The sequence below is a fragment of the Xyrauchen texanus genome, chromosome 27 (assembly GCF_025860055.1).
Source record: "Xyrauchen texanus isolate HMW12.3.18 chromosome 27, RBS_HiC_50CHRs, whole genome shotgun sequence".
Lineage (NCBI taxonomy): Eukaryota > Metazoa > Chordata > Actinopteri > Cypriniformes > Catostomidae > Xyrauchen > Xyrauchen texanus.
Window position 1 is genome coordinate 9,380,861 of NC_068302.1, and position 26,819 is coordinate 9,407,679.

General features: G+C 37.7%; 2 protein-coding genes across 4 annotated transcripts; one reads left to right on the forward strand and one right to left on the reverse strand.

Moving 5' to 3' along the window:
* Nucleotides 1-2,895: 2,895 nt before the first annotated feature.
* On the forward strand, nt 2,896-4,297 carry LOC127621379 (uncharacterized). The gene is made up of 3 exons (XM_052094943.1): nt 2,896-3,010; nt 3,191-3,470; nt 3,684-4,297. The coding sequence occupies exons 1-3, from the start codon at nt 2,925-2,927 to the stop codon at nt 3,996-3,998; spliced, it is 681 nt and encodes a 226-aa protein (XP_051950903.1). The 5' UTR covers nt 2,896-2,924; the 3' UTR covers nt 3,999-4,297.
* An 11,288-nt stretch (nt 4,298-15,585) lies between these two features.
* ankrd39 (ankyrin repeat domain 39) lies at nt 15,586-26,529 on the reverse strand. 3 transcript variants are annotated; one of them, XM_052094945.1, is made up of 5 exons: nt 26,468-26,529; nt 19,674-19,765; nt 19,309-19,412; nt 17,796-17,999; nt 15,586-17,450 (listed from the first exon to the last, which is right to left on the reverse strand). In XM_052094945.1, exons 1-5 carry the CDS (start codon nt 26,473-26,475, stop codon nt 17,301-17,303), a joined length of 558 nt encoding a protein of 185 aa, XP_051950905.1. In that variant the 5' UTR covers nt 26,476-26,529; the 3' UTR covers nt 15,586-17,300. The 3 variants fall into 3 exon arrangements, with proteins under 3 accessions (XP_051950905.1, XP_051950904.1, XP_051950906.1); XM_052094944.1 differs by lacking the exon at nt 26,468-26,529 and adding an exon at nt 23,880-24,244; XM_052094946.1 differs by lacking the exon at nt 26,468-26,529 and adding an exon at nt 23,664-24,244.
* Nucleotides 26,530-26,819: the final 290 nt, after the last annotated feature.

Here is a 26,819-nt window from a genome sequence, read left to right on the forward strand (position 1 = left end):
CAGGTAGTTTTGATGCATCAAACAGAAATCCATCTGTCCGTCTGTAGTCTATCTGTGTATAGTTTAAATCTATCTACTGTATCTGTGTATAGTGCAAATGGAGTAAAAATTGTATTAACAAACAAAATATTTTTAAAAATAAAACATATTTGTAAATAAAATAAAATAAAATAATGCATAGAAAAAAAATTAATCATTATCTTCCCTTAGGTCCACTTATAATGTTATTAAAGTTTTTTGTTTGTTGGTTTGTTTGTTTTTTTGCACCAAAGCAGTCATAATTTAGAAATATATGATAATTTTCCACCATGTCTCTGGCCCTGTGACTGAAATGCTAGTTTTTGGCTTCTTTAAACTTCAACGTTAGCGCACACTGTTATGATTGGTTAACATTGTGAAGCCCATCGAATAAAGCCATTCTTGAAGCTCAATCAGAAGAAAATGATCAAGCTCCACAACTTTATAAAACTAAATTTCAGGGTTTGCACATAACACACATCCAACACATTGCATCCAAATATATTAAACTGTTCACTCAAGCACACCAGCACCATAAACTATCAAACAGTAATGACATTTGAAAAATTAATGAATGAAGCAGTTTACTAAAAGTATTTCGATCGGTTCCAGCAGTGTTTTTAACTGCCCCATCCTTCAATAACATTTCCTTTGCAAAGCTTGAATTGTATTTTGACTTGTTCACAAGCAATCAATGCTGATTTGGCTGAAAAAAACATGTAATCCACGCTGAAATACGATAAATGCACATGATGACAAATGTGCACATGATGCACACATGCACTGTCATCTTGTACTGATGTGCACATTATCAGAAATCCATAAAAATGGTCAAATACATCCATCAAGTGAATGACGTGTTTGTGCTCAAAACAGCAAGACGTGTTGCAGGTGAAAGAAACAGAATGGAGTCTCCATTTCAGATTTGTAACTTGACACCGCATCTTTCAAAAACTGTGCGAGATACATGTCAATGGTCGAAGATGTCTGTTTAGTGCATGTTTATATACAAAAACAATTAAAAACAGCCAAGATAGTTGCACTTTGGTGTCCAGGAATAGTTACCAGGCCACACTAGGCCTGTCTGTTATGCTCTCTCTCTCTCTCTCTCTCTCTCTCTGTGTCCAAACGAAGTGACATAGGAAAGTAGCAGAAGTAGAGAATGAGGCATTTTGCAGCTTGGTTTCAACAATGGTTATATTGCATTAGGGATTCAGTTTTTTAGTTTTTAAAATTACATTCTATGTTTTTATAATAGAATGACCTCTTATATGACAAAATATCAAGGAAAATTGTATTTGTCAATCAAGATCAATTTTTCTATCTGTATAGTGCAATGGAAAAAACAATAAATAAACAACAAATAAAATGAAAAAATATTGTGAAATAATAAAAAAAAAGGTATAAATATAAAAATGACAAAAGTGTTGTAAATTAAATAAGGCAGAGTAAAATCAAAAATGTACAATCAGGAAACTCAACGAATTGCAATAAATTATGAATGTTACATGAATTAATCAAGATTCTATCTATCTATCTATCTATCTATCTATCTATCTATCTATCTATCTATCTATCTATCTATCTATCTATCTATCTATCTATCTATCTATCTATCTATAATTAGTACATCAGAGAGTACATAGCTGAAGTGGGGAAAAAGTCTTTAAACGAAATTAAAACATGGCGACATTCACCAAACAATGAAGAAACTCCCAGTTTTCTGGTTAGACTCTTTTAAACTTCAAACTGATATCAGTTCCAGACTTGCAAGAGACTATTTACCACATCAAGTGTGAGATATTCCTTTATTCACACACAACCTCACACATCAAAACGTAGAGCAATTCTCCTACTTCTCAACTGATTGCACATTAAGGTCATGACTTGTTTCTCTCTTTTTATGAGAAGCTCTTTGGCAAACACAAGGCAGTAGAAAGTCTCCCAGAATCAAGCATTGACTTGAATTCGGCATCTGGCCATGTTTCTGTTCGAATGCTGCCCATGCCATCTGCAATGAATCAGTCAGACTGCTGTAGTGTATTAGGCTGCATTTTCCATGGCAGTGTTTGCAGCCATATGCACACAGGGCCTGTTTTGTAACGAATGAGGTCTGTAGTCCATTTTCCCATGACCCAGCCAGAATGGCATTGGTTAAATGTGTGATTGTTGGAGATGCATTATCAGCCAGTTAAGGAGTTTTAATCACTCTTGTTAGGATAAGAGAGCTAACTTGCATAGGCAATACACACATCCCTTTCACAGAACACACACAGCAATAATCACATTGATACATGCTTTCATGCCTTGCACAGAGTGTATTGTGGCGTCAGCTGCAATAAGCTCCAGATGGAAGCTGGCCTTTCTCCAGACAAGACCTTGGATGTGGTGAAGAAACACATGTGTATGCACACACACACACACACACACACACACACACACATACATACACACTCACACAAAGAGATGACATGAGATGAGAGATAAGGCCTTACACAGAGCAACAAAGTCTAATAATTAAAAGAAATGATTTGAATTGAGTAATATGGCATGCAGACAGACATGAAGGAGTAGGAACAAACTTTACAGCCAAATCAATTCTAAAGAGATTCCTGTCGCTATAGTGGATGAAAAAAGGCCCAGTATGTCTATGTCATTAAAATGTGCGAGGGAAAAGTGCAAGTGGTTCATTTTCAGGAAACACAACGCAATGTTCCAATGTCTGACAATGGAAGGACAAGGAATTGGATGGGGTCAACAGCCAGAGAGAAGAAGAAGAAGAAGAGGAGTGAGGCTTCGTGGCAAAACAGAGGAATAGGCAGAAGAGGCCGAGGACATACAGTATGCACGTTCCTGATGATATAAGAGCCACACTTGTAGACCACGTTCTCAATCATGGGCTTACAATGGCCGAGGCTGGTCGAAGGGTGCAGCCAAATGTTGGGAGAACAACTGTGTCCTCAATCATTCAGACTTTTCGTCGACACAACAGGTATGTAATCTAACAATAGGCACTGTACTGTAATACTGTATACTTTCTGTAATGCTTCATACAATATCACAGTATTCCACCTGCATTTTGCAATATACAGTAAGTATACTTTACATGTAAACAGTGACATTTTATCTTACTCAATTTTGTGTTTTGTATTACTATATTTTTTCCACATAGGACTGCAAGACAACTTCACAGGGGTGGCAGAGGGCCCCTTTTCACATCTGAACAGGAGGAGGCTATTTGCACCATGGTTGTAGAATACAATGCCATAAGAATAAGGGAGATAAAGAGTGCCATTATAGACAACAACATCTTTGAAAACATCCAAACAGTCAGCATCTCAACCATTGACAGGGTGCTGAAAAGACACCAAATGAATATGAAGCAGCTGTACACTGTTCCATTTGAAAGAAATGGTGAAAGAGTGAAGGAGCTGCGCTACCAGTATGTACAGGTAAAACATGTATGAGCATGTAGCAACTGTACCTCACAGTAAACAGTACAACATCGTATAGTGATATACAGTACAGTAAGTGTGAGCTTTACACATTTGCTATGGCTGTAGAAAATATGTAATATGTGCTGTATACGTTTAATGTAACTGTATCTTGCCCAAAATGAAAATGCATGTAATTCATAAAACTCATTTTGTGTCTTCTGGATATAGTGTATAATGGAACTGGAAGCAAGTGAACCACCGCACAGCTTCATCTACATGGGTGAGGCTGGCTTCAACCTAACGAAATGCAGAAGGCATGGTCTAAATATCATCGGCCACAGAGCTACAGTTGATGTGCCAGGCCAACGGGGCGGGAACATAACCATGGGTGCTTCCATCTCTGAGAATGGTGTGCTAACGCATATTGCCATTATTGGGTCATACAATACAGAGCGTCTGGTCACCTTTTTAGCACTCTCTACAGGGATCTCATCCCTGAACAAGAGAGGGGTCAGATTGGAGATGACCTGCCAAAGTATGTGATAGTTTGGGACAATGTCAGTTTCCATCGCTCCAACATCATCAGCGGCCCACAACAGGATGCTGATGGAGTTCCTCTCACCCTACTCCCCATTCCTTAACCCCATTGAGGAATGTTTCTCAGCATGGAGATGGAAAGTATATGATCGCCAGCCACATACACAGATGACCCTTCTGGCTGCCATGGATGCAGCGTGTGATGACATCACAGCAGATGCCTGCAGAGGCTGGATAAGACACTCTAAAAGATTCTTTCCACGCTGCATCGCAAGAGAAGATATTCGTTGTGATGTGGATGAGAATTTGTGACCCAACAGATAGGACCGTCAGGAGGTGTAGGAAGACTGCACTGTAATTCCTACAGCACTGCTTGTACAGTTTTCACTAAGGAGATTGTCCTATGTTCACATTTCTACTTTTGTTTTGGTGTTTTTTGTCTTTGTGCTATGCAGTGCTGTCTTTTCCTTTCTGTATCGCAATGACATGGTCTGTCCACAAATTACAGTACAAACAGTAAAAGCGTAAATGCGAATCTTGTCCAGTCTCTTGCAATCAAACTCCCACATACACTAAGGTGTAACCTACAATTTACAATAATTGTCATCAAAACTTTAGCCATAGTTTACATCAGAACATCCCTCCAGAGTACACTGTTATATTGACAACATGACTAAGCAATTTGTCTTATCCGTACACAATGACACAAGGACTTGTCATTCTGATGGCACTGACATGTTCATTGACACAGATATTTACTTTTGAGAGATGAACTAAGGATTTTGAGCAAGAGACTGGCTTTTGCAGGTAATCCATGGTGTTTTGCTATTTGTACGAATTGTTTTGAGAAATGCACTTACTGTTTCGCAAATTTCGAGGATGATTCGAGAAATGTACCAAAGCGACTGAGAAAAACTGTAAAAGAAAATTGCTTATTTTAAAATAATAAATAATAAAGCATAATGCCAAACTACTTTCAGAATTTCAGTCTTTTAATTAAACTTTTTATCTCTGGACAGTAACGCCATCTAGACAGGTTTTTCACATAAAAATATCAAAATGACTTTTAATTGCCATTGAACCTCATCAACCAGTTTTGATGTAAGCTATCATATCTGTTCATATCGTCATATGAAGTAAAAAGTTTATACACACCTCTGCTGACATGCAGAACATTTTTAGGTTTTTTTTGTATAAACACAACACCCACTGTGTCATTTTATGTACACTTTCTGACCAGTGTAGTGGGTTGTCTAGGAATTTTTAGAGTTTATGTGTTAAAATAAACATGTTCTTGGGCAGGTCTGTTTAGATAATGAGATACACACCAATAACAAACCCATTGCTAAATGAATATGTGTGGTAAGTATGTGGTTTGGGTTATAAAACTGCTTCTGAATGCTTTAGGTGTGGTAGATAAATAGGCTTAACTGAAATACTTTGCCCTTTCAACAATACATTATTTTGCTGTGCTGATTAAGCCATGTTTAATGTGCGTTTGGCCTTTATGAGCCCAGTGTTTATCCAAAGCGGATGGTGATTCATATAGTTTAATCAATAAAATGTTCAAACCTCACAAGCCTATATGAGAGAAAACAGGTTTTGTTTCTTCATTTGTGTTCTTTCTACTCATTTAATCCATTTAATAAAAAAAAACAAGAGGGTGAAAGTTTTGCATTGAATTATTGTGTGCACAGTGAATGATACACACTTAACTTTTAGTTAACACAATGAGCATTGTGTGGTTGTGTTAGTGCAACCAGTTGCTTATTTAAAAATATAGTTTTCTATAATTTTGCTATGCAGATTCTGTAAAAACAATCAGGAAAGCATTCAATGGCATGTGCATACCCAGAGGAAGCTATGGACTTCAAAAGATATAAACTAAATCAGAATTGTGGAAATATTTGCTTAAAAGGCATTTAGACACTCTTTATAGACAGCTTGGACATGCATACTGTATGTGTATGGATATATAGGACACATGACTGACTAAGATGTTCTATCATTATTTACTAGAGTTAGGAGTTTGTTCAGATCCCTATCCCTAAGTTTGAACAATAGTAATAGTCATGCTTTTCTTTGTGTGCTGCACTAATAATTTTACCCCATTTTGTGCTGGCTTACATAATTAATTGTATAACAACTCGTATACAATGTCTGTCATTACAATACAAGACATATCTCTGTATCTACAAAAAGCCACTTTGTGGAAAAGAGAGACAATGTTTTTTTTTTCAATGTATTTATTCTGCAAATTTTGGTTGTATTACTTTTTTTTTCTAAGGGGTGTGTACGGTTTCACATGGGCGTTTTATTGGAGACAATCTTACTTTTATCTATTCTACTTTACTGAGAAATTGAATGAGTCACTCTTGGATGTACAGTAGGTGTTTCAGTATAAACTAAAACAGTTTAAATGTTCCTTCATTGTGTGCAACATTATTTGATCTCTGCAACTGTAAATCAATACAAAGTAATAGTGTGAGTGATAGAACAGTGCTTATAAGATGGCAAACATTAGCACCAGACAGGCCTTTATGGCATCATGACTGGCCATTACATTTTGAGTGCTAAACACTCATTCTAAGTCAATGGATGATTAAATTCTATAATAATAGACCTTCCCTAGCAGCCAGTAGAAGTCCCTAGGAGAGCTGACTTAGAAACAGGGTCTGACTGGACAGAATTAGACTGGACCGACAGGGAAATCAACATGGAAGGGACAGGGAAAGGGTAGCCCCAACTGAGTCATGACCCACACAATGGGTAGAGGGAATCAAAGAAATACTGGCCTCCAGAGTGAAGGAGAAACCAGCCTTGGAAAGCTGGGCAGGAGAGATATTCAGGAGCAGGATTGAGAGGGTGGCTTCTACAGGGGAAATGACTGAGGTGGCTTCTGCTAAGAAGAGGGTTGTGGCTTGTTGGGCAGCTGTGGCTCAGGTGGTAGAGCGGGTTGGCTGCCAATTGTGGGGTTGGTGGTTTGATTCCCGGCCCACACGACTTCACATGCCGAAGTGTCCTTGGGCAAGACACTGAACCCCAAGTTGCTCTGCCACCATTGGTGTGTGAGTGTGAGTGTGAATGGGTGATTGAGACACAGTGTTAAGTGCTTTGGTAACCTCTAAGGTTAAAAAAGCACTATATAAGTGCAGACCATTTACCATTTGTTGGGCTGAGTGAGGATAGAGGTCAAGATGAATTAGCTAAGGGACAAGACCAGCCTCCTAGAGATGAGAAGTGAGAGAATGGGTGGCATCCAGGGAGGCAAGATTGGTGGTAGAGGAGTATAGAGGTAGGGGAGTGAAATCAGGAAGCTCTGAGTCAGGGAGCTCTATAGGTGGAAGGGTCTCCATGGCTGGGATCTCTGGGAGCTCAGTTTTGGAAGAGGGAAGTCACAGAGGCAGACAGCAAAACAGAGCTAGGCAGAGGAACTAGGTCCGGTAAGATAGAATGGGAAGTGAGACCAGGTGGGACTGACTGGGAGTCAGGACTTGACTGAACTGGCTGCGACGTGGGATTGTAGAGGGGTGACGGCCTCGACAAGGGACTATGGATAGTTAGAGGCAACTCTCCTAGTGACCTCTACTGGCTGCTAGGGAAGGTCTATTATTACGAAAGCCTTAATATTAAAATGAATTCTGACTGTCAGCCCATCCTGGACAACAGCCAAACAGCTGAAAGGAGAGATGTGATGCAGGCGGATCACCAACGTATAGAGTCTTGCCAAGACTGGAATGACTAAACATGCTAAAAGACATTCACACGAAGCAGCCAACGCTCTTAAGATTTATTCATATTTTAATTATTTATTTAAAGGTATTTCATAATTCAAATTAAATGACTGAAATTGTATTAATAAAGGTAGACACTGCAGATAGAGTCTTATCTTTAGAGATTTATCATTGAGGCCACATCAGATAAAGTCTCAAATCCAAACCACAAATTAAGTCAAATGCAAATAACAGGAAAGGTTTGAATAAGAATCCCTACTAGATGGCAGTACTGAATAACATAGAGGCTAAGATATTTTTAGCTCAGTCATGCCAACTCTCAGAATAAATTTAAGGTGTTTTAATGGATATGACATGTTGGTAGGTTTGACTCAACATATTCAAAGAAGACTTGCGACTTGACTTAGACTTTGTTAACAATGTCTTGCAACTTGACTAGGACTCAGGCCCTCTGACTTGGAAAAACGTTATACCTTCTAAAATCAAAGACCAGTGTTGTTCATTTAAAAATTTGCTAAAAATCAATAAACAATTCATTTGATATTAAAATCTGTATTTCCACACTCCACATTGAACCAATCAGACAACCAACCAATCAACTTCCATGAGAGTAGGATCAAGTTTGAAGATAGCACATTCAAGCATGACAGCCAGAATGACACCAAAGGCAATTTCATTTGGATATAAAAATTACAATTCAAAGGCAACAAAAGGATTGCAACATGTAGAACCTGTGGTTAAAAAATAACGGACACATAAACAATGTCCAATTTTGCGAGGCACCTGAAAACCCACAGACAGAGGTTAGTTGAGATTGTTAACTGTTACACATCAGCTATGGTTCAGTAGCATTTAAATTATTGTGTTAGCTGAGTTAGCTAGCTACTTAGGTCCACAGAGCTCAGTGCATTGCAACTACCATTTTGGGAGTGAATTATTTTGCATGCCTTATAGCCGAAACCCGCTAAAAGATGTACAGTTGACAACAAAATCAGGGTAGCCACCCATCCCGTAAAACACAATTTAAAGTTTTAAAGACGAAATGATGCCTCCCATATTGAATCAATTTGGGATGCGATTTGTCCTGTATTTAAGCTGGTCAGATGGTGTCATGGTGAAATCGATCCAAATCTTTAAATTAACATTAAGTAGGAAATTGTGCCTATGGAGGGTCAGGGGTAATATCTGGACAATAATTTGGGCAAAAATCACTAATGACTTGTTTAAGTCTTGACACATAAAGGTGAGGACTTGGGACGTGACTTGGACTTGCATGTCTTGACTTGGGACTTGCCTGTCTTGATTTCAAACTTGACTTGAGACTTACTTATGATTTGCAAAACAATGACTTGGTCTCAACTCTAGCTAGAACATACACACACATGCTGTAGGACATTCAGCTGCTGCACAAATAGCCATATATACAGTACCATTGAAGCAGAATTAGACATGTGGTGCTGGCAAGTAGAAGGGTTTCATAGAGAAAACTCAAATTTAAAAGTTAGACAAAGAGAGAGTACGCATGTTGATTGGCTAGCAGATAACATATCAACAGATTACATAATTGTGGGTGAGAAACAGATCAATATTTAAGTCCTTTTTTTCTTTCGTTTAGGGCAATTTGCATTCTTCATGCACATCACCACCTACTGGGCTGTGAGGAGATTTTATAATAAAGGACTTAAATATTGATTTGTTTCTCACCCACACTTATCATATCGCTTCTGAAGACATGGATTTAACAACAGGAGTTGAATGAATTACTTTTATGCTGCATTTCTATGCCTTTTGCGCATTCAAATTTCTGGCCACCATTAACTCGCATTGTGAGGACCGACACAGCTGAACTATTCTTCTAAAAATCTTTGTTCGTTTAGCAGAAGAAAGAAAGTCATACACATCTGGGATGGCATGTGGGTGAGTAAATGATGAGAGAATTTTCAATTTTGGGTGAACTATTCCTCTCTCATTCAGACATAAGACATGGAAATATACTCTAAAATATACACTTTCTCTTATACTTTTCTTTAAAGCCTTTAATATATTGATGTTGATAAATGACAACAGAGGACTGACTTAATTTTAAAGAGATCTGGATGCATTTAATACATTATTTGATTTGTTTGAGGACTACTTTAGCTTCTACATCAAAGCTTGTTGGCTTACTCATTCCTTTTAACCATCCACAAAAAAAGACTGTATTCATATGTCATTATATTCCCTGCTTTGAAAGAAACAGCAGACTGGCAAAGATTTACTAGTACCTGAAATGGAGTTACATCCAAATAGAGAGGAAGTCCAGAAAGTTGTTTGAGTTAGTTTCAGAAACCTCAGCACTGTTATTTTCCAGATGTGTTGGCTGCACTGTCTATCACTAGAGAACATCCTGAATACAGCAGTGCAAAATATGCTGGTGAAGATACAAACCACAAGCACAAACCTCAGCCCAAATAACAACCAGAGCCTTGCGCTGACTGAAACAAAATACTTTGAATGTACATTCAGTGGTAAACAACACTGTTATTAACTGTCTTTTAATATCTATGTTGCAGTTTGATGTGACAGAGCCACAGTTAGATGAAACATGCAGATTATGCACTGGATTGCCTTTATGCAATTATATAACTCAGAAATAATCTGTATTGTATCTAGCATTTTCAAACAATACATTTAAAACCTTCATAAAGTCTATAGCCTACTTAACAGGTGCTGATTTCTTATATTTTATTAGAGGTTATTAGACAGAGTTTATTATTGTAAATCACCAATATGAGGGCCGATATTACAAATCAATACTCTTTAGTTTACTTTAAAAGGCAGTGTTTGCAATGAAGTTCCAGTCTAGAATTGCAAACACTGCTTTTTTCATGCTGTAAGACATACAAACATTTTAATGTATGAGAGAAATGATGGATAAATGTTTTTAACATTTGTTTTTAACATTTATATAGAAAAACAGTGTACTGCTTGAATATGGGAAGAAATAATTAATCAATATCATCTATGATATTCCAATATCACTAGATTTAGACCAATAAACAACAAAAAGAAAAGATAAATATTGGCCAATACCAATATAGTCACCAATATGTCATGCATCCAAATAGTCTATTATGTAGCAAGTCTTTCAAGCTCCACAGTAGCATCAATGTGTGTGTATATTATTAATAATGTATAAATAAGATTATAGCGTCCTCTACTGGAAAATTCGTAAAGTAGAGCCTGACAATGTCACTTCATGTAAAAGAAATGTACAAGCATTAGTGTCTTGGCTAATTGTACCACTGCTTTAAACCCAATTGTCATATGCTTACACAATATTAGGAGCAGCTTAGGTGTCTATAAAGACACTTGCCACTCTTCTTTCCAGCCATAAGACACCCTGTGTCATAATGTATCCAAATATTTATGAAACGTAAGAGTCAGTCATTAAAAACCCATATTGATCGACCCCTAATCTCAATATTGTCTGGGATAATTCCCCCTCAATGTCTTTGGTGGTTACACCCCTTGATTCTTCACATTCCTTTATTAGGAGGCCAAAGGCCTGACATGTAGGTTAGGTCAGGTCATTGTGGTGGCCTCAGAAACTCCCAAAGCGTGTTCTTCCCTGGACAAAGATCCAAAGGTATATGTGATCTTTTATCTCTCACTGCCCGTAAGGCTGGACAGCGGTTCACCAGTAGCTCACTCATCTCCAGATGGCCCTGATCAGCAGCCTGTGTGCACATACAAACACAAACTCACTATGAAACTTACACAATCAAATAATGTGCCACACAATAAGCTTAAAAGTACATGCTCTACTGTCTTTGGACGAGCACAGTTTCCAGTCACTACTCAGATAGCACACGTACATCTCTGAGATGTCTGTCTATGATCTTTTTATCTTTAAAGCATTGCATTCTAATTTACATCTGTTAAACACACACACACACACACACACACACACACATATATATATATTCTAAATTATAAACATCTCAAAGACATCTGCTGAATGTCTTATTGACATCCGAGAGCAAACGTCTAATACGCATTACAGATGATCAAACAACCTAAAAAATGAAATACATCTTCCAGATGTAAACACACAGATGCCTGGGTGATATGCATGTGCTATCCTATCTGGGTAGAATCTTGCTTTCCAGATACGTATAAATTATGATTTAATCCAGAATACACCGTTGAGGTATAATAATTTCCTTTCGCCTGTTGCCATGTTTAACCCTCTTAGCACCAACCTGTTTTTGAATATTATAAAATAAAAATGTCTCCTCTTTGATTCTCTATTCCAGAGCTGCTGCTATTTCTTTATTTCAGCCACCCTTAGTAATCTTTCACTTCTAACTTTAAAATATATTTGTTGACCCAGTTTACCTGTTTCAGATGGTCCACCTCCTCATTTCTCTCCACTCCTACATGAGTCATCACCCATAAAAAGAATACCATTATTTCTAAGTGGCGTACTCACACAGACTCAGTAGGACTTCATATTTGTCTTGGTGTTGAGTGGCGTGCTTGTTAGTGGTGATTATGAGTCTGTACATATTACTGTTTTCATTATTGTATTTCTGCCCATTCAAGAGCTAGAAGAATGACAATTCTGTAGTGAATACTGATATTTGGTCAGCTGTCCATTATGCGATTTTATGCTGTCCATTATTAGCTGTCCATTATGCGATTTTAACTTTAAACTGTGGGATAAAAACAGCAGCCACTATACATCCAGAATCTAGGTCTTTTGAACCATCTGTATATATCTATATACTGTATTGTTGAACCAATATTATTAGAAAGGTATCTTTGTTATAAATTTCATCATGCAGCTGGAGATCAATTTAAACCTTTGAAAGATTGAACATGATCAGCTTCTCTTCTCTTGTAAACACAGACAAAAGCCAGCTAGAAATTGTGTTTATCTGCACTCATGCCACAATTCATCCGACAGCATGTTTTTTTTTTCTTCTTAATTTGGCTAACCAGACTCAGCCAAGATCTCATGCGATTTTGGTTGACTAGACTCAAGCCAGTGTTCAGCCAAATGAATGCCTGTCTTTACTTTGTTTCTTTCAGTTGTCACTTTTTCTCCCCAATTTGGCATGCCCAATTCCCCAATGCTCGTAGTGATAGGTCGTTCGCGAACGAGTCGGCTATAAGACTCGGCTCTTGTAGGCGAACGTTGGGAGCCGGCTCGCATATCAGAAGAGCCGAATCTATTTATAAAAATACGTCATACGTCATCGAGGCTGTCTCGTTTCATAAAAAAACAAAAAAAACAAAAAAAAACAAAAAAAATATATATATATAGAAGAATAACTGTGAAAACAACAGCTGGAAAGTGGAAAATGAGTCGGAAGCACAGTAGCATTTGGACGCATTTTAATAATGTAGACAATGTTAGAGCACAGTGTAGAATTTGCCAAAGAAAATCTCATATAAACCATACAAAACTTTTTTTAAAGAGCCGTTTGGGAGCCAAAAGAGCCGGCTCTTTTTGGTGAGCTGAGCCGAATGAGCCGGCTCACTGAAAAAAGTCGGAATGCCCATTACTACTCACTAGGTCCTCGTGGTGGCGCAGTTGCTCACCTCAAATGTGTGGCGTAGGACAAATCTCAGTTGCCTCTGCTTCTGAGACAGTCGGCCCGCACGTCTTATCATGTGGCTTGCTGGGCGCGTTACCGCGATCTCTGTGCACAAATTACCACATGCCCCATCAAGAGTGAGAACCACTATATCCTGACAATGAGGAGGAAAACCCACGTGACTCTAACCTACCCTAGCAACCGGGCCAATTAGGAGGCCTGACTGGAGTCACTCAGCACACCCTGGATTCGAACTCGTGTTTTCTGGGGTTGTAGTTAGCGATTTTGCTCGTCATTGCTGAGCTACCCACGCCCTCATTAACTTTACATTTTTAACTCAATTATAAGCAAGTTGAAACCTGAAAAATTAAGTAAAATTACACATATAACAATTAATCACTTGTATCATGAAAAAGTGTAGTGTGCCAAAGCTGTCTGAATGTCTTAAAAATTCACGTTTGATTTATGGAAATGTGTAAATTATGTTGTTGAACAAAACAGATATATATATATCGTAAAGTAATGTGTCCCACAGACCTTCTTTAACTGATAAATTGAAAAACCCCATTATAAAAACCCACAGGAAAATCCCGAAGGAACCCATGGCGGATTCGTTTTTTGGGTTTGCCTACAAACTGATATCAATGCAAGAACAGCTCTATTGGAATCATCATGGCAGCTCCCAGTGGTTTCTCAGTAAAACTGTGAATACTCCATATTACTTTGACCACATACACAGGCGGTTGGCATATCCAGCTATTACTGCTATGAGACAACAGACTTTCTCTTCAGACTTCAGACCAGACTGTTTATACCCATAAAGATGTCTTTATATTCATTCAAACTCTAGCTAAACAAATGGGTTTCTGGTTTGATTTAGCTATCAAGTCAGACATCAGAAGACTTCAAAGTATAGTTCGGAGTGCTGAGAAGATTATTGGCGCTCCCCTACCCACCCCGCTCAATCTGTACACATCCAGAGTGATGAAAAGGGATGCTAAAATCACTCTTGACCCCCCTTTTTGAACTGTTGCCCTCTGGCCGGCCCTACAGAGCACTGAGCACCAGAACAACCAGGCACAGGAACAGTTTATTCCCTCAGGCCATTCACCTCATGAACAGTTAAAACTGCCCCCAAATACATTCCTTTTGTCAATACAACCACGTGTAATATTCAATCCATCCATTCCTACTTATATCCATATTTCATTTATATTCTTTAACATATCCTACCTCTTCTTCAATACATTACATCACCTGCAAATAACTGTATATAAAATAGGTTAGGTTATAACACTTAGATACAGACATCATGTATGTAAACTAACAATTATAAAGCTAGGTTGAGCTTATTACACAGTCATCTCCCACAAAACAATTATCCGAAAATCAGCAGCAATACACGAGCATCCTGCTGTCTGGACCTCCCCTGTATCTGCAATAGGCTACATACATAATCTCGGTACAACAAACTCTTCAGGACAGGTACTGACTAGACTCAGTATGTGCTTTAAAATAATGTAGAGTTCTTAAAACATGTCTAACTTTACAGCTGCAAAGGCGCTAATAGGCTACACAGCTTTTCAGGTTAGTCTCAAGTTCTTCCATCGATGATAAAGACTCAATAAAATAACTAGAATGCTCCTATTTGCGATATTTAGCCATCATCTTCAAACACATAATCATTAACAGATAGGTAGTGAAGAAAAATATTGCCTCGCTATAATTCTGTAATCAGTTGTTCTCACGTTTATGCCATTTTTAATGCTGTATTAATACATAACATAACGATTGTTTACACTTAACCGGAAGTCCCGCCCACATCACCCGCAAAGCGTCATGGGACTCGGGAATATTGTGGATTAACATTTGTTTAATGCCACTTAATTTAGTTATTCATCTTCAGGCAGACATCTTCATTTTTAAAGAAAGAGCACCAAAAATCAGTGTCTCTGTCACTGATATAAATTATGTGTTCATGTAATCATAAAGAATCATATATTTACTGAGTAAACAATTAGTAATAAATCAAATGAAACAATAATGTGAAATGTTGAAATATATATATAAAAAAAATATTACATAAATTAAAACAACAGTACAATAAATGATAGTGTAAATGTATAACACATCCATCTATCTTTAGAGTACATCAGAGAGTACATAGCTGAAGTGAAATAAAAGTCTTTAAACGAAATTAAAACATGGCGACATTCACCAAACAATGAAGAAACTCCCAGTTTTCTGGTTAGACTCTTTTAAACTTCAAACTGATATCAGTTCCAGACTTGCAAGAGACTATTTACCACATCAAGTGTGAGATATTCCTTTATTCACACACAACCTCACACATCAAAACGTAGAGCAATTCTCCTACTTCTCAACTAATTGCACATTAAGGTCATGACTTGTTTCTCTCTTTTTATGAGAAGCTCTTTGGCAAACACAAGGCAGTAGAAAGTCTCCCAGAATCAAGCATTGACTTGAATTCGGCATCTGGCCATGTTTCTGTTCGAATGCTGCCCATGCCATCTGCAATGAATCAGTCAGACTGCTGTAGTGTATTAGGCTGCATTTTCCATGGCAGTGTTTGCAGCCATATGCACACAGGGCCTGTTTTGTAACGAATGAGGTCTGTAGTCCATTTTTCCCATGACCCAGCCAGAATGGCATTGGTTAAATGTGTCATTGTTGGAGATGCATTATCAGCCAGTTAAGGAGTTTTAATCACTCTTGTTAGGATAAGAGAGCTAACTTGCATAGGCAATACACACATCCCTTTCACAGAACACACACAGCAATAATCACATTGATACATGCTTTCATGCCTTGCACAGTGTGTATTGTGGCGTCAGCTGCAATAAGCTCCAGATGGAAGCTGGCCTTTCTCCAGACAAGACCTTGGATGTGGTGACGAAACACATGTGTATGCACACACACACACAAAGAGATAAGGCCTTAGACAGAACAATAAAGTCTAATAATTAAAATAAATTATTTAAACTGAAGGATTGATATTATTAATATGGCATGCAGACAGACATGGAGTAGGAACAAACTTCATGGCCAAACAAATTCTAAGATCCATGTTGCTATTGTGAATGTAAAAGGCCCAACATGTCTAGATGTCATTAATTTAACCAATAAAATGTGGAAGGGAAAGGTGCAAATGGTTCATTCTCAGGAAACAATACAATATGTGCTATTATATAATTTTGTTCAAACATAAATACAGATGAGTTTGATTTGGCAAACAAAAGTTTTTCGTATCCAAATATTTTAAAACAAAATTGCTTATATATTTTTAATACTTAAAACTATTGACGGCAAAAAAACTTTTTAATATCAGCCTTTTAATGGGACATTTTTTTCTTTTTTACAATATCTGGACAGTTACACCACATCCTAGACAGTTTGAAATGTTTTTCAATTATCAACATTTTTTACAAAATTGGCCAATACCAATATAGTCACCAATATGTCATGCATCCAAATAGTCTATTATGTAGTCTTTCAAGCTCCACAGTGGCATCAATGTGTGTGTATATTATTAATAATGCAGTATAAATAAGATTATAGCGCCCTCTATTGGAAAATTCGTAAAGTACAGCCTGACTATGTCGCTTCATGTAAAAGAAATGTACAAGCATTAGTGTCGTGGCTAATTGTACCACTGCTTTAAACCCAATTCTCATATGCTTACACAATATTAGGAGCAGCTTAGGTGTCTATAAAGACACGTGCCACTCTTCTTTCCAGCCATAAGACATTCTGTGTCACAAAGGCACTGCTTTGAACCAGTTCTTCCCAGGATGTATCCAAATAGTTATGAAACGTAAGAGTCAGTCATTGAAAACCCATATTGATCGACCCCTAATCTCAATATTGTCTGGGACAATTCCCCCTCAATCTCTTTGGTGGTTACACCCCTTGATTCTTCACATTCCTTTATTAGGAGGCCAAAGGCCTGACATGTAGGTTAGGTCAGGTCATTGTGGTGGCCTCAGAAACTCCCAAAGCGTGTTCTTCCCTGGACAAAGATCCAAAGGTATTTGTGATCTTTTATCTTTCACAGCCCGTAAGGCTGGACAGCGGTTCACCAGTAGCTCACACATCTCCAGATGGCCCTGATCAGCAGCCTGTGTGCACATACAAACACAAACTCACTATGAAACTTACACAATCAAATAATGTGCCACACAATAAGCTTAAAGTGGTAGTTCACTAAAAATGAAAAGTCTGTTATCATTTACACATATTTTATTTTCCAAACAGTTGTCCCTAGTTTCCAATCCCCATTCTCTTTCATTATATGGAAAATAGCAGCTTGGACATTCTGGTAGATAACTCCTTATGTGTTCCATGCAAAAAGAAAGTCAAATTATATGGAATGTATTTTCATTTTTGGGTGAACTGTCCCTTTGACATTATACAAACAATCCACTGCATATGAAATAAAATGTAGCTGTGCTTATCAGCAGTGCCTTATGTAGCGGTGTAGCTCCACAATCATCAGTCAGGCAGGGATCAGCACTGTAGTGTAACAGTAGCTTGACCACACTGTGATGGCCACAGTAAGCTGCCCTATGAAGGGGAGTTGCACCACCTCTGGTCTGGACATTTGCACAAGCTCCATAATCCAGAAGTAACTCGCAAACGGACAGATGACCTGCTCGACCAGCATAATGCTTAAACAACAGAGAAAGAAGATATGTGAGATGGGTTGTCTGTTATGAGATGCTCAATACCATAAATGGGGTTTGGAATAATATCTGTTAGAATAAAATCTTTGGCTGATTAGTAAACAATGTCAGCAAGTTGATGCAACTGCAAAGGTAAAGTCCATTCAGTCCAAAAATCAATTATAGTTGGTAAGTAGTCCATCAGGTAAGAAACTTGGGTACAAATTTAGATTTTTCAGATGCACCGCGATCTTCATTTAGTGGAGAATAAGTTAAAAGCACAGAGGTCCTTTCACTGCATGTTGAGAGGACAAGTTTGGTTTTACTCGTTCTGTTTGTCCAAAGACAAGATCCACTGATCCTTGTGTCACTGAATAATGTCTCTTTTAATACACTGTGGCATGGGGGGCGTGGTCGTGTGTCGGTCTGCAATTATAATTATCTCTAACACCTGTGTCTTGTTATAGTGATACGGAGAGAGACATTTAAGGAACGCCAAGTGTCGAGAGGGGGAGAGAGAGAGAGTCCAGAAAGCACGACAGCCCGAGTGTGCTCTTTTTGTTGTGCATGTCTTATGTTGACGGCGGTTACCGTCGTATGTATAGAGACCCTCAAATTAAAGGTACTGACCTCAAAACCTGCTTCGCTATCTCCTCCATTGCTCAAACCAACCAGTTTACATACACTGTTTTTTTACAGTCAGTTGTTGATTAAAAACAACAAAAAGAATCACACAAGGATGTGCTAAAGAAACCACACATGTCTTCTCTCTTTATATGCGCTTACTAGCTGTTGCTGCTAGTCTTAAAGAGACAGTACCGATTAAGCATGTTTTCTACATATCAATGGAAATACTTGTAAATAGTACAAATTATGCAATATTATATATATATATATATATGCAACATAATCTATGCAATTTCAAGACATTGAAGACACTGAATTTGAATATTTTCCAAAAGCTAAAATGTGACCAATTCCATGAAAAACGTGTGAAAAATATAATTTGTAAAATTTATATTTTCAAATTGTACCTAGGAGGGTTGCCTAGAAGCTTCCTTTATAATTAAGAGCATTATGTGAGAGAGAATTTATTTTATATGTAAACAAAATGGGCATTGTAACTGAAATGTACCCATATGAATCTATATTGAATCGAAAGCTTGTGAATCCGAATTGAATCTGGAAAACTCATCCCAACCTGATTTAGAGGTGAATTATGCCTGAAGAAGGTTGCAAGACTTAAACATAGTTTATCTTCCAGGTGTGCAAGGGGTGTTTATTTGAATTAGTGTTGAATTACAAAATAGCAAACCAAAGCAGTGTAGTTTGCCTGGTCCCGCATATTGGGGTCAATCCCTTTTTTGAGAAATGATCTAACTCTCTTCATATCTCCATCCATAGCTGCTGACCAAATACCTAAAAAGAGACAATTTAAATTATGTTAAACATTGTGTAAAGGACATATAGGGATGTACCCAAAACATGCAAAATGAACAAAAGAAGTTATTATCATACTTTTTATATTCCAATGCTCTTTAAACATGTGCCATTGTGAAAGTACCTTAGAATATCATGTAAATAACAAGTTATGAATTTGATAATCATTTAATTCATGGTATTACCATCTGATACTATTATGGTAGCACCACAGTGCGTATTGCAAGGACAGATATGCACCTCTCTCAAAGTCCATCTCGTCCAGGGTTTGATGGACGCTTGGTGTTGAGCGATGGGCACTGCAGGTGCACTGACTTCCATGGGAATCCATTCTAAGGACACATAAAGCAACATCAAGACATTGACAGGGTGGATTCAAATGCTTCAAAGTTAAATTCAAAGACTTTTCAAGCACATTTTTATTTGTTTTCAAGAACTACATTCATTAAAGCAAATTCTTTATTTGTTAATTTTTAAATAAAAATATTGTTTTAATTCAGTTAATTTATTAAACACCCCTTATTACAAGTACAACATATCTCAATGTGCATCTTTTACTACACATTCTCCCAGTCATTTTTTGTTTTGTTTGTGCAACTGTAGTGTTAAAACACATTTCGCTTTCCAACAAAAGTGAATAACGGGGTCCGTAAACTGTAGTCCATATGACTCATGTGCTATGTTCCATATTTTCTAAATAAGAAAATATATATATTTCTTATTTCTCTATAGTGCTCCCTTGAAAATGGGCATGAAAGGGGGGCTCTGTAGCACCCCCATTTTCACAACTTTCTTACTCACAGTCATTAGCTCTGCCCAACAGAAAGTCAGCTATTTTTGATTTTCTGAAAATCGTATGCTCTGAACTTCTAAATACTCCTCCTAAGGGGTTCATGTGACTGGCACCAAATTTGTGCAACATCATGCCAAGACACTGTAGGTGCTAAATTGCAAACGGATTTTTGATATTTTGAAAGGTGTTGCCATGACGAAGCAATAAATTCATGGCTAAAAATGTGAAACAGGAAGTTTATCTATATATATATTATATTTTTTGTTTGCATTGTATGATTTTTATGAAAATTCAGCTTTATGTTTGGTAATGTGGCCAGATCACACTTATCAGGCTATTATGAGTCATGGTCATAGCGCCACCAACTGGCAGCAGGAAGTATAGCACTTTAAACAGCCCTCTTAAGTTTACATACTGTAAATTGATTCTACATTCTTTAGAATAATGTCAAGACACTGCTGATGTAAATTTGTAAAGGGATATTTGATATCTTACATACATTGTTATTATTCCTTTCTTCTTATATTGGATATTTTTGAAGAACTTGGCATGCTTAAAATGTCATTAATTTTGCACACACACCAGTCATTGGCCATTAGGCCTGGGCAAAAGTTCAGGCATGGGCATGTTAAGATTAAAGATTAAGATATACTTTATTGTCCCCGAAGGGAAATTTGTTTTGGACACTGTCCATTCCGTAGCTTTACAGAGACAACACAAAGACAGTTCACAACATTTCCTCAACACATACTTCTCCCAAACGTTCTCCCATATACATTTAGTAGGTACGTATGTATAGTAGTAAACACATTAACCCTTCCATTGGCACAAGGCCCATAAAATGCGCAATTGGCATACTGCACACTCTATAGTCCCCATAAAATACACAACTGTTATATTCCACATGGCCTATATGATACACAATTGTCATACTGCACACTATTAGCACCCCTAATATACACAACTTATGTGTTGCACACTCTATCTAGCCTACAAAATACACAATTTACATATTACTCACACTACATATTAGCGTTAATAAGCTTAATGGACAAAGGTACTGAAAGAATTTTTATAACGGTTTAACCTACATTTAGGAACTCTAAATCTTCTGCCAGAGTGTAAAAGCTGAAATTCTAGATGGAGGATATGAGTCGAGTCAGAAACTATTTTTTGTGCCTGTCTGATAACCGACTGCTCATAGATTTTCTGGGGGGGCAGATAGTTTTTAACCCCCATAATCTTCATAGCTGTCTTTACTTGACGAGCGATCTGTGATTTTGATTGTACTGTCAGGTTACCATACCAGCTTATAATACCGTACTTTAAAATAGTCTCTAATATTGCATGATAGAATAACAACATACATTTTTGTTCTACTCCATACAATCTGAGTCTTCAGTAAAAAATGCATCCTCTGCTGGAGTCTGGAGCAGACAGTATTTACATGGTCCTTCCAGGTCAGTGCATTATCAATATGTACACCCAGGTACTTATAAGAGCTAACCTGAGTAATGGGTACACTATTAATTACTACAGGCCTGGTGTCACCTATAGTTTTTGGGTCAAACACCATCTCCTCAGTCTTAGTTACGTTTAGCATAAGATAATTATCATCGCACCACAGAACAAATTCCTCAATTTCTGTATGATACGCAGCTGGACTTTTATCTTTATGCATGAGGCCAAGGATTGCTGTATCATCGGAAAATTTTATAATATAATTATCAATATGGTGTCTGAGGCAATCGTTAGTATATAATGTAAAAAGGGCTGGTGAACTGACGCAGCCCTGCGGGACACCAGTGCTGATTGGCCTGGGTTCCGCAAGAGCATCATTCACTTTAACCTGTTGAGTACGGTTTGTTAAAAATGAAAAATACCAGTTAAGAATAAAATGGTTAACATTCATATGTTTCAGTTTCTGAATAAGCATGTGAGGCTGTATAGTGTTAAAAGCCGAACTAAAATCAACAAATAAAATACGTGCATAGGCTTTGGGGTCTTCAAGATGTTTACTGACCAGATGTGAAATGCTACTAATAGCATCATCTGTGCCACGCCCCTGCCTGTAAGCAAACTGAAACGGATCTAAAAACGCACCAACATCTTTTTTAAGAAATTACATCATTATCTTCTCAAAACATTTCATAACAATAGAAGTTAGCGCCACAGGCCTAAAATCATTATTCACCTTTGGGCATGGTTTTTTAGCTACCGGTGTAATTACTGATTTCTTCCACAGAGTGGGTATGACATGCGAGTCTACTGATTTTTGGAAGATTGGAAACCATGCAGGTGTCAGCTCATCTGCACATGTCTTTAACAAAAATGCTGATATTCCATCCGGTCCCATTGCCGCCTTAGTACATAAGTTTTTAAAATGCAATCTTACCACCTTGGGTTCTACCACCAACCTTACATCCTGCTCTGTGACTAAAATTGTCTCTAAAATATTCTTCCCTTCAAAAGAGAAGTCCCGAGTTTCAAATCTCAGATAAAAGTCATTCAGTTCTTTAGCTCTTTGCAGGTCATTTGAAGTGCTGATACGTTTTTGAGCCGGTGTCATATTCGTGATTGCCATCATCGTGTCCCATAGGTTTTTTGATTTCTTTTCTCTAAAATTTTGTTCGATTAGTTCTTTATGTCTCTTCCTGGCTTCCCTGAGCAATTGATTAAGCTCGGCTTGCACTATTTTCAGTTGTGGTTCTTAAATGCCAATTTCTTGCGGTTGATACAGTCTTTAACCTCCTTAGTTATATATGGTTTGTTGTTAGGATACATAATTATTTCTTTTTGAGGTATAACATTGTCCACACAAAATTTTATGTAATCCGTAACCGTCTCTGCTGCTTTATCCACGTCCAGTTCATGAAAAATACTCCACTCTGTCGAGAGAAAACAGCCTTTAAGGGACTCTATGCTGTCACTCGTCCATATCTTCGCAGTCTTGGTGTATGGTTTACTGCTTTTAAGGACAGTTTTGTAAGTAGGAATGAGATGTACTACATTGTGGTCCGAATTTGCTAACGGGGGTTTAACCCTGCTCATATAAGCATTCTTCACATTACAATAACACTTATCAAGGATTCTATTCTCTCTTGTACCACATTTAACGTACTGTGAGAATCCCGGGAGTGACAATTCCAATTTGCAGTGATAAAAATCCCCTAAAATCACAACCGCAGCCTCCGGAGTGCGCAGTAACTGTTGATGTACGCAGTCAGTAATGTGTGCTGCAGCTTTTGCAGCGTTCCCACTTGGAGGGACATACACACTGCAGAGGATGATATTGCCAAACTCTCTGGGCAGATACAGAGGTCTTAGGCTCAAGCACATTAATTCGACGTCGGGATTGCAAATACTTTTCCGCAATGTATGTTGCCTGCACCATTTATCATTAATAAAGACACAAATACCTCCGCCTCTGTCTTTACCTGACGTCTCACTCCTATCGGAGCGAATGAAAGAGAAACCCTCCACCTCATACAGTGAGTCAGGAACATCAGGACGCAGCCATGTCTCCGTGAACACCATTATAGATGACTCGCGGTATTCATAACAGGCTGAAGCGTTAATCCGTAACTCATCCATTTTCCTTTTCAAAGATCTCACATTACTGAGGATCACGGAGGGTAACGGTGGCCTGTTACCTCTCCTTCGGAGACGCTGTCGGATACCTCCTCTCTTCCCTCTTCTCCGGGTTCATCTCCTCGGGTCCAAGGACCGTATATCCTCAATGAGGTCGGGCGGTAGATGGTCTCCCGCAGCGCGAAGGGTCAGCAGCTCAACTCTGGTGTATGACAGCGGCAGACTGTTTCCTTTGGTTTGGCATGGCCGGAGGAGTTCCGCAATAAGAAGTACCAGTAAAAGTTTTTCCAAGGTGGTCATTGTGTCGACTATACATACACTTCATATACACACTTCCACGGAGATTTTTTTAAACGTACAGTCTTACACAAAATAAAAACAAAACAACCAAGCTACAGCGTGAAACAAGAGTCCGTGTCGCAGCAGTACCGTGCCACCGGAAGTTTTGGGGGAGGGTGTCTCTGTAGTACTCCCTTTAAAATGTGTGTGTAAGACGGCCTATGTAGCACCCCTATTTTCACCTATAGTCACCAAAAGTGGTACATATATAGTTCTCATCATGCCAGACAACTTTCAGAATTATAGTCATCCCAACAGGAAGATTTTTTTTAATATTGCAGTCTCTGAACTTTTAAATACTTCTCATAAGTGACTCATGAGACTGTCACCACATTTAGACAACATGCCGTGGGGACTCTGTAGCGCACTCTTGAAAATGGGCATGTAAGGGGGGCTCTGTAGCACCCCCATTTTCACCTAGTCATCAAAACTGGTACATATAGTTCTCTTTCATACTCTCAGTCATTAACTTCAACAAGAAGTTGGCCATTTTGGATTTTCTGAAAATCACAGGCTCTGACCTTTTAAATAATCCTCCATGGGGATTCAAGTGATTGACACAAAATTTGTGTAACATTATGCCAAGACATTGTAGATGCTAAATTATGAAAGGATTTTGTATATTTTGTAGGGTGTAGTCATGGCAAAGCAATACATTTAGAGTGAAAAATGGAAAACAGGAAGTAAATTCTGTGTGCATTGTATGATTTTGATGAAAATTCAGCTGTATGTTTTGGAAAATGAGGGCTGATCACATTGATGTGGCTATTATGAGTCACAGCCATAGTGCCACCAACTGGCAGCAGGAAGTATGGCACTTTTAACAGACTTTAAAATAGTCCTCTTATATTTACCCAAATTGTTCATGCATGTGTCCACATTGTTTTCCAAAATCCACCAGGTGGAAATGGACCAGTTGTGCTTGGGCCAGTCATAGCTGCTTGAAGCTATATTTTAATGAACGAACGAAGCAAGTTAACACTAAGTTAACAATAATGAGGGTTGAATGGGTTACACAAAAAAAGGCTTTAACTTTGATAACACCAATGCCATGAAATCAAAAGGACAAACATTCTTTTAAATCATTAATAATAATTGTGTTTTGCTTTTTTGCACACATGTTCGGCCTTGCACTAATGCTTGTATTAAAAATAAGTACAAAATAAACACATCAATTTCAATTTCATAGAAGAGGTGTACCAGGTGAAGGGGAAAAGGACTTTTTTTTCATCCAAATGACAATTTCAAATATATTTTCTAAAAATGTGCAAACAGAGTCAAGCCATTTTATATTATTAAAGGTTAGGTTATAGAATGCTAACTTTAATAATAAAAATAATGATATTTTTTGGCTATTTGAAAGCTTTTCCATGACTAAAAACTAAATCCTCCATTGATCTGCACGTTCAAATCTCAGAACGTTTTACAGCTCATCTCATTTTTTCACGCTGGAGAGTAATTTGTAATTGAAACAAATAGTTGCAAAGACTCATACTTATTAAATCCGCCACAGCAGTATCTATAAAATTATATATTTTTAAATCATTAGTAACAATTGAATGTTATCGGCCCATTCTGAACAACGCTGCCAAAAGTAACACATGCCACGTGACAGCGCGTATATGCGCTGCTTCAGCAGTGATCTGGACTTCTGTCCATATTGTTAAAAAGATCCGGCTCATAACCAGTCATATGTTCGTCGATTTCATTCTACTGGTCGTGTTTCTTTTTGCACGCGCAACTGAATCGCGCGTGTCGAAACACGGTCACAGTGTGTTAGTCCGGTGTTTCGTCTGCATCAACAGAAGAATGTACAGTATGTTTTTGAACCATTAACGGAAACACAGCAATGAAAATCATCCGGACACCTGTCGTGTTTTTCCCAAAAATAAATAAATAGATTTAGCTTATGAAACCATTTAAATAACTTATTTAACGATTTTCTATTATTTAACTTTGCAAGCACTTCTTGTTAAAAGTGGCTGGTTTCCAGAGTTTTCCGGTACTTATCTTTGAAAAGCCAAACTCAAGTACTTCAAACACCTTGTACGAACCCTGCATTGAACCGCAGTTGTATTAACCTATACCTAATCGGTCAATGTAAACACAAGTACATGTGTGTGGGTGTGTATAAATGTACATTTATTTTTAATTATCACGTGCTTTGATATTTGAACATGAGTTCAAATAACACAACACGCACGAAAACATCTCGCTGTCTGATAATAAAGATACTAGCAAGTAAATATTATACGATTGTATTGTTTGAGTAAACGAACAAAATGTTGAACAGCTATAAAACTGTTGTTACCTGCACATCCGCTCAGGGAAAAGAAATCAAACAGCCAGGACTGTGAATTAAGTCACGTGTTACCTCTCTTCAAAATAACCGAGAGACATTTCAAAATAAAAGCCCTGATTAGTATTAGTGTGCAAAAAGATATCGGAGGGGCCATATGCTGATATTATTATACTGCCCATTTTCCCTCAGGACACATAATTAATATGCTATTTTAAAAACAAGCAGTAATGTAACTCGAAATGACAATTGCTTTATTTTCCAACAAAATTATATTTTATATATAATAATTAAACATGACCAAAGTACAATTATATGGATAAAAAAACAGACAAGAATTATTAGTATTTTTTTTTATATCGTT

Bases quoted from the DNA above. Each gene is read 5' to 3' on its own strand.
- LOC127621379 (XM_052094943.1), top strand. From the start codon at position 2,925: ATGGCCGAGGCTGGTCGAAGGGTGCAGCCAAATGTTGGGAGAACAACT. The intron at 3,011-3,190 runs GTATGTAATCTA...TTTTCCACATAG, and splicing joins ACTTTTCGTCGACACAACAG to GACTGCAAGACAACTTCACA. The intron at 3,471-3,683 runs GTAAAACATGTA...TTCTGGATATAG, and splicing joins TGCGCTACCAGTATGTACAG to TGTATAATGGAACTGGAAGC.
- ankrd39 (XM_052094944.1), bottom strand. From the start codon at position 23,935: ATGAACCCGGAGAAGAGGGAAGAGAGGAGGTATCCGACAGCGTCTCCG. The intron at 19,766-23,879 runs GTAACAGGCCAC...ATGTGTCCTTAG, and splicing joins ACAGCGTCTCCGAAGGAGAG to AATGGATTCCCATGGAAGTC. The intron at 17,451-17,795 runs GCACTGCTGATA...ATGTGCACACAG, and splicing joins GAGCTACACCGCTACATAAG to GCTGCTGATCAGGGCCATCT.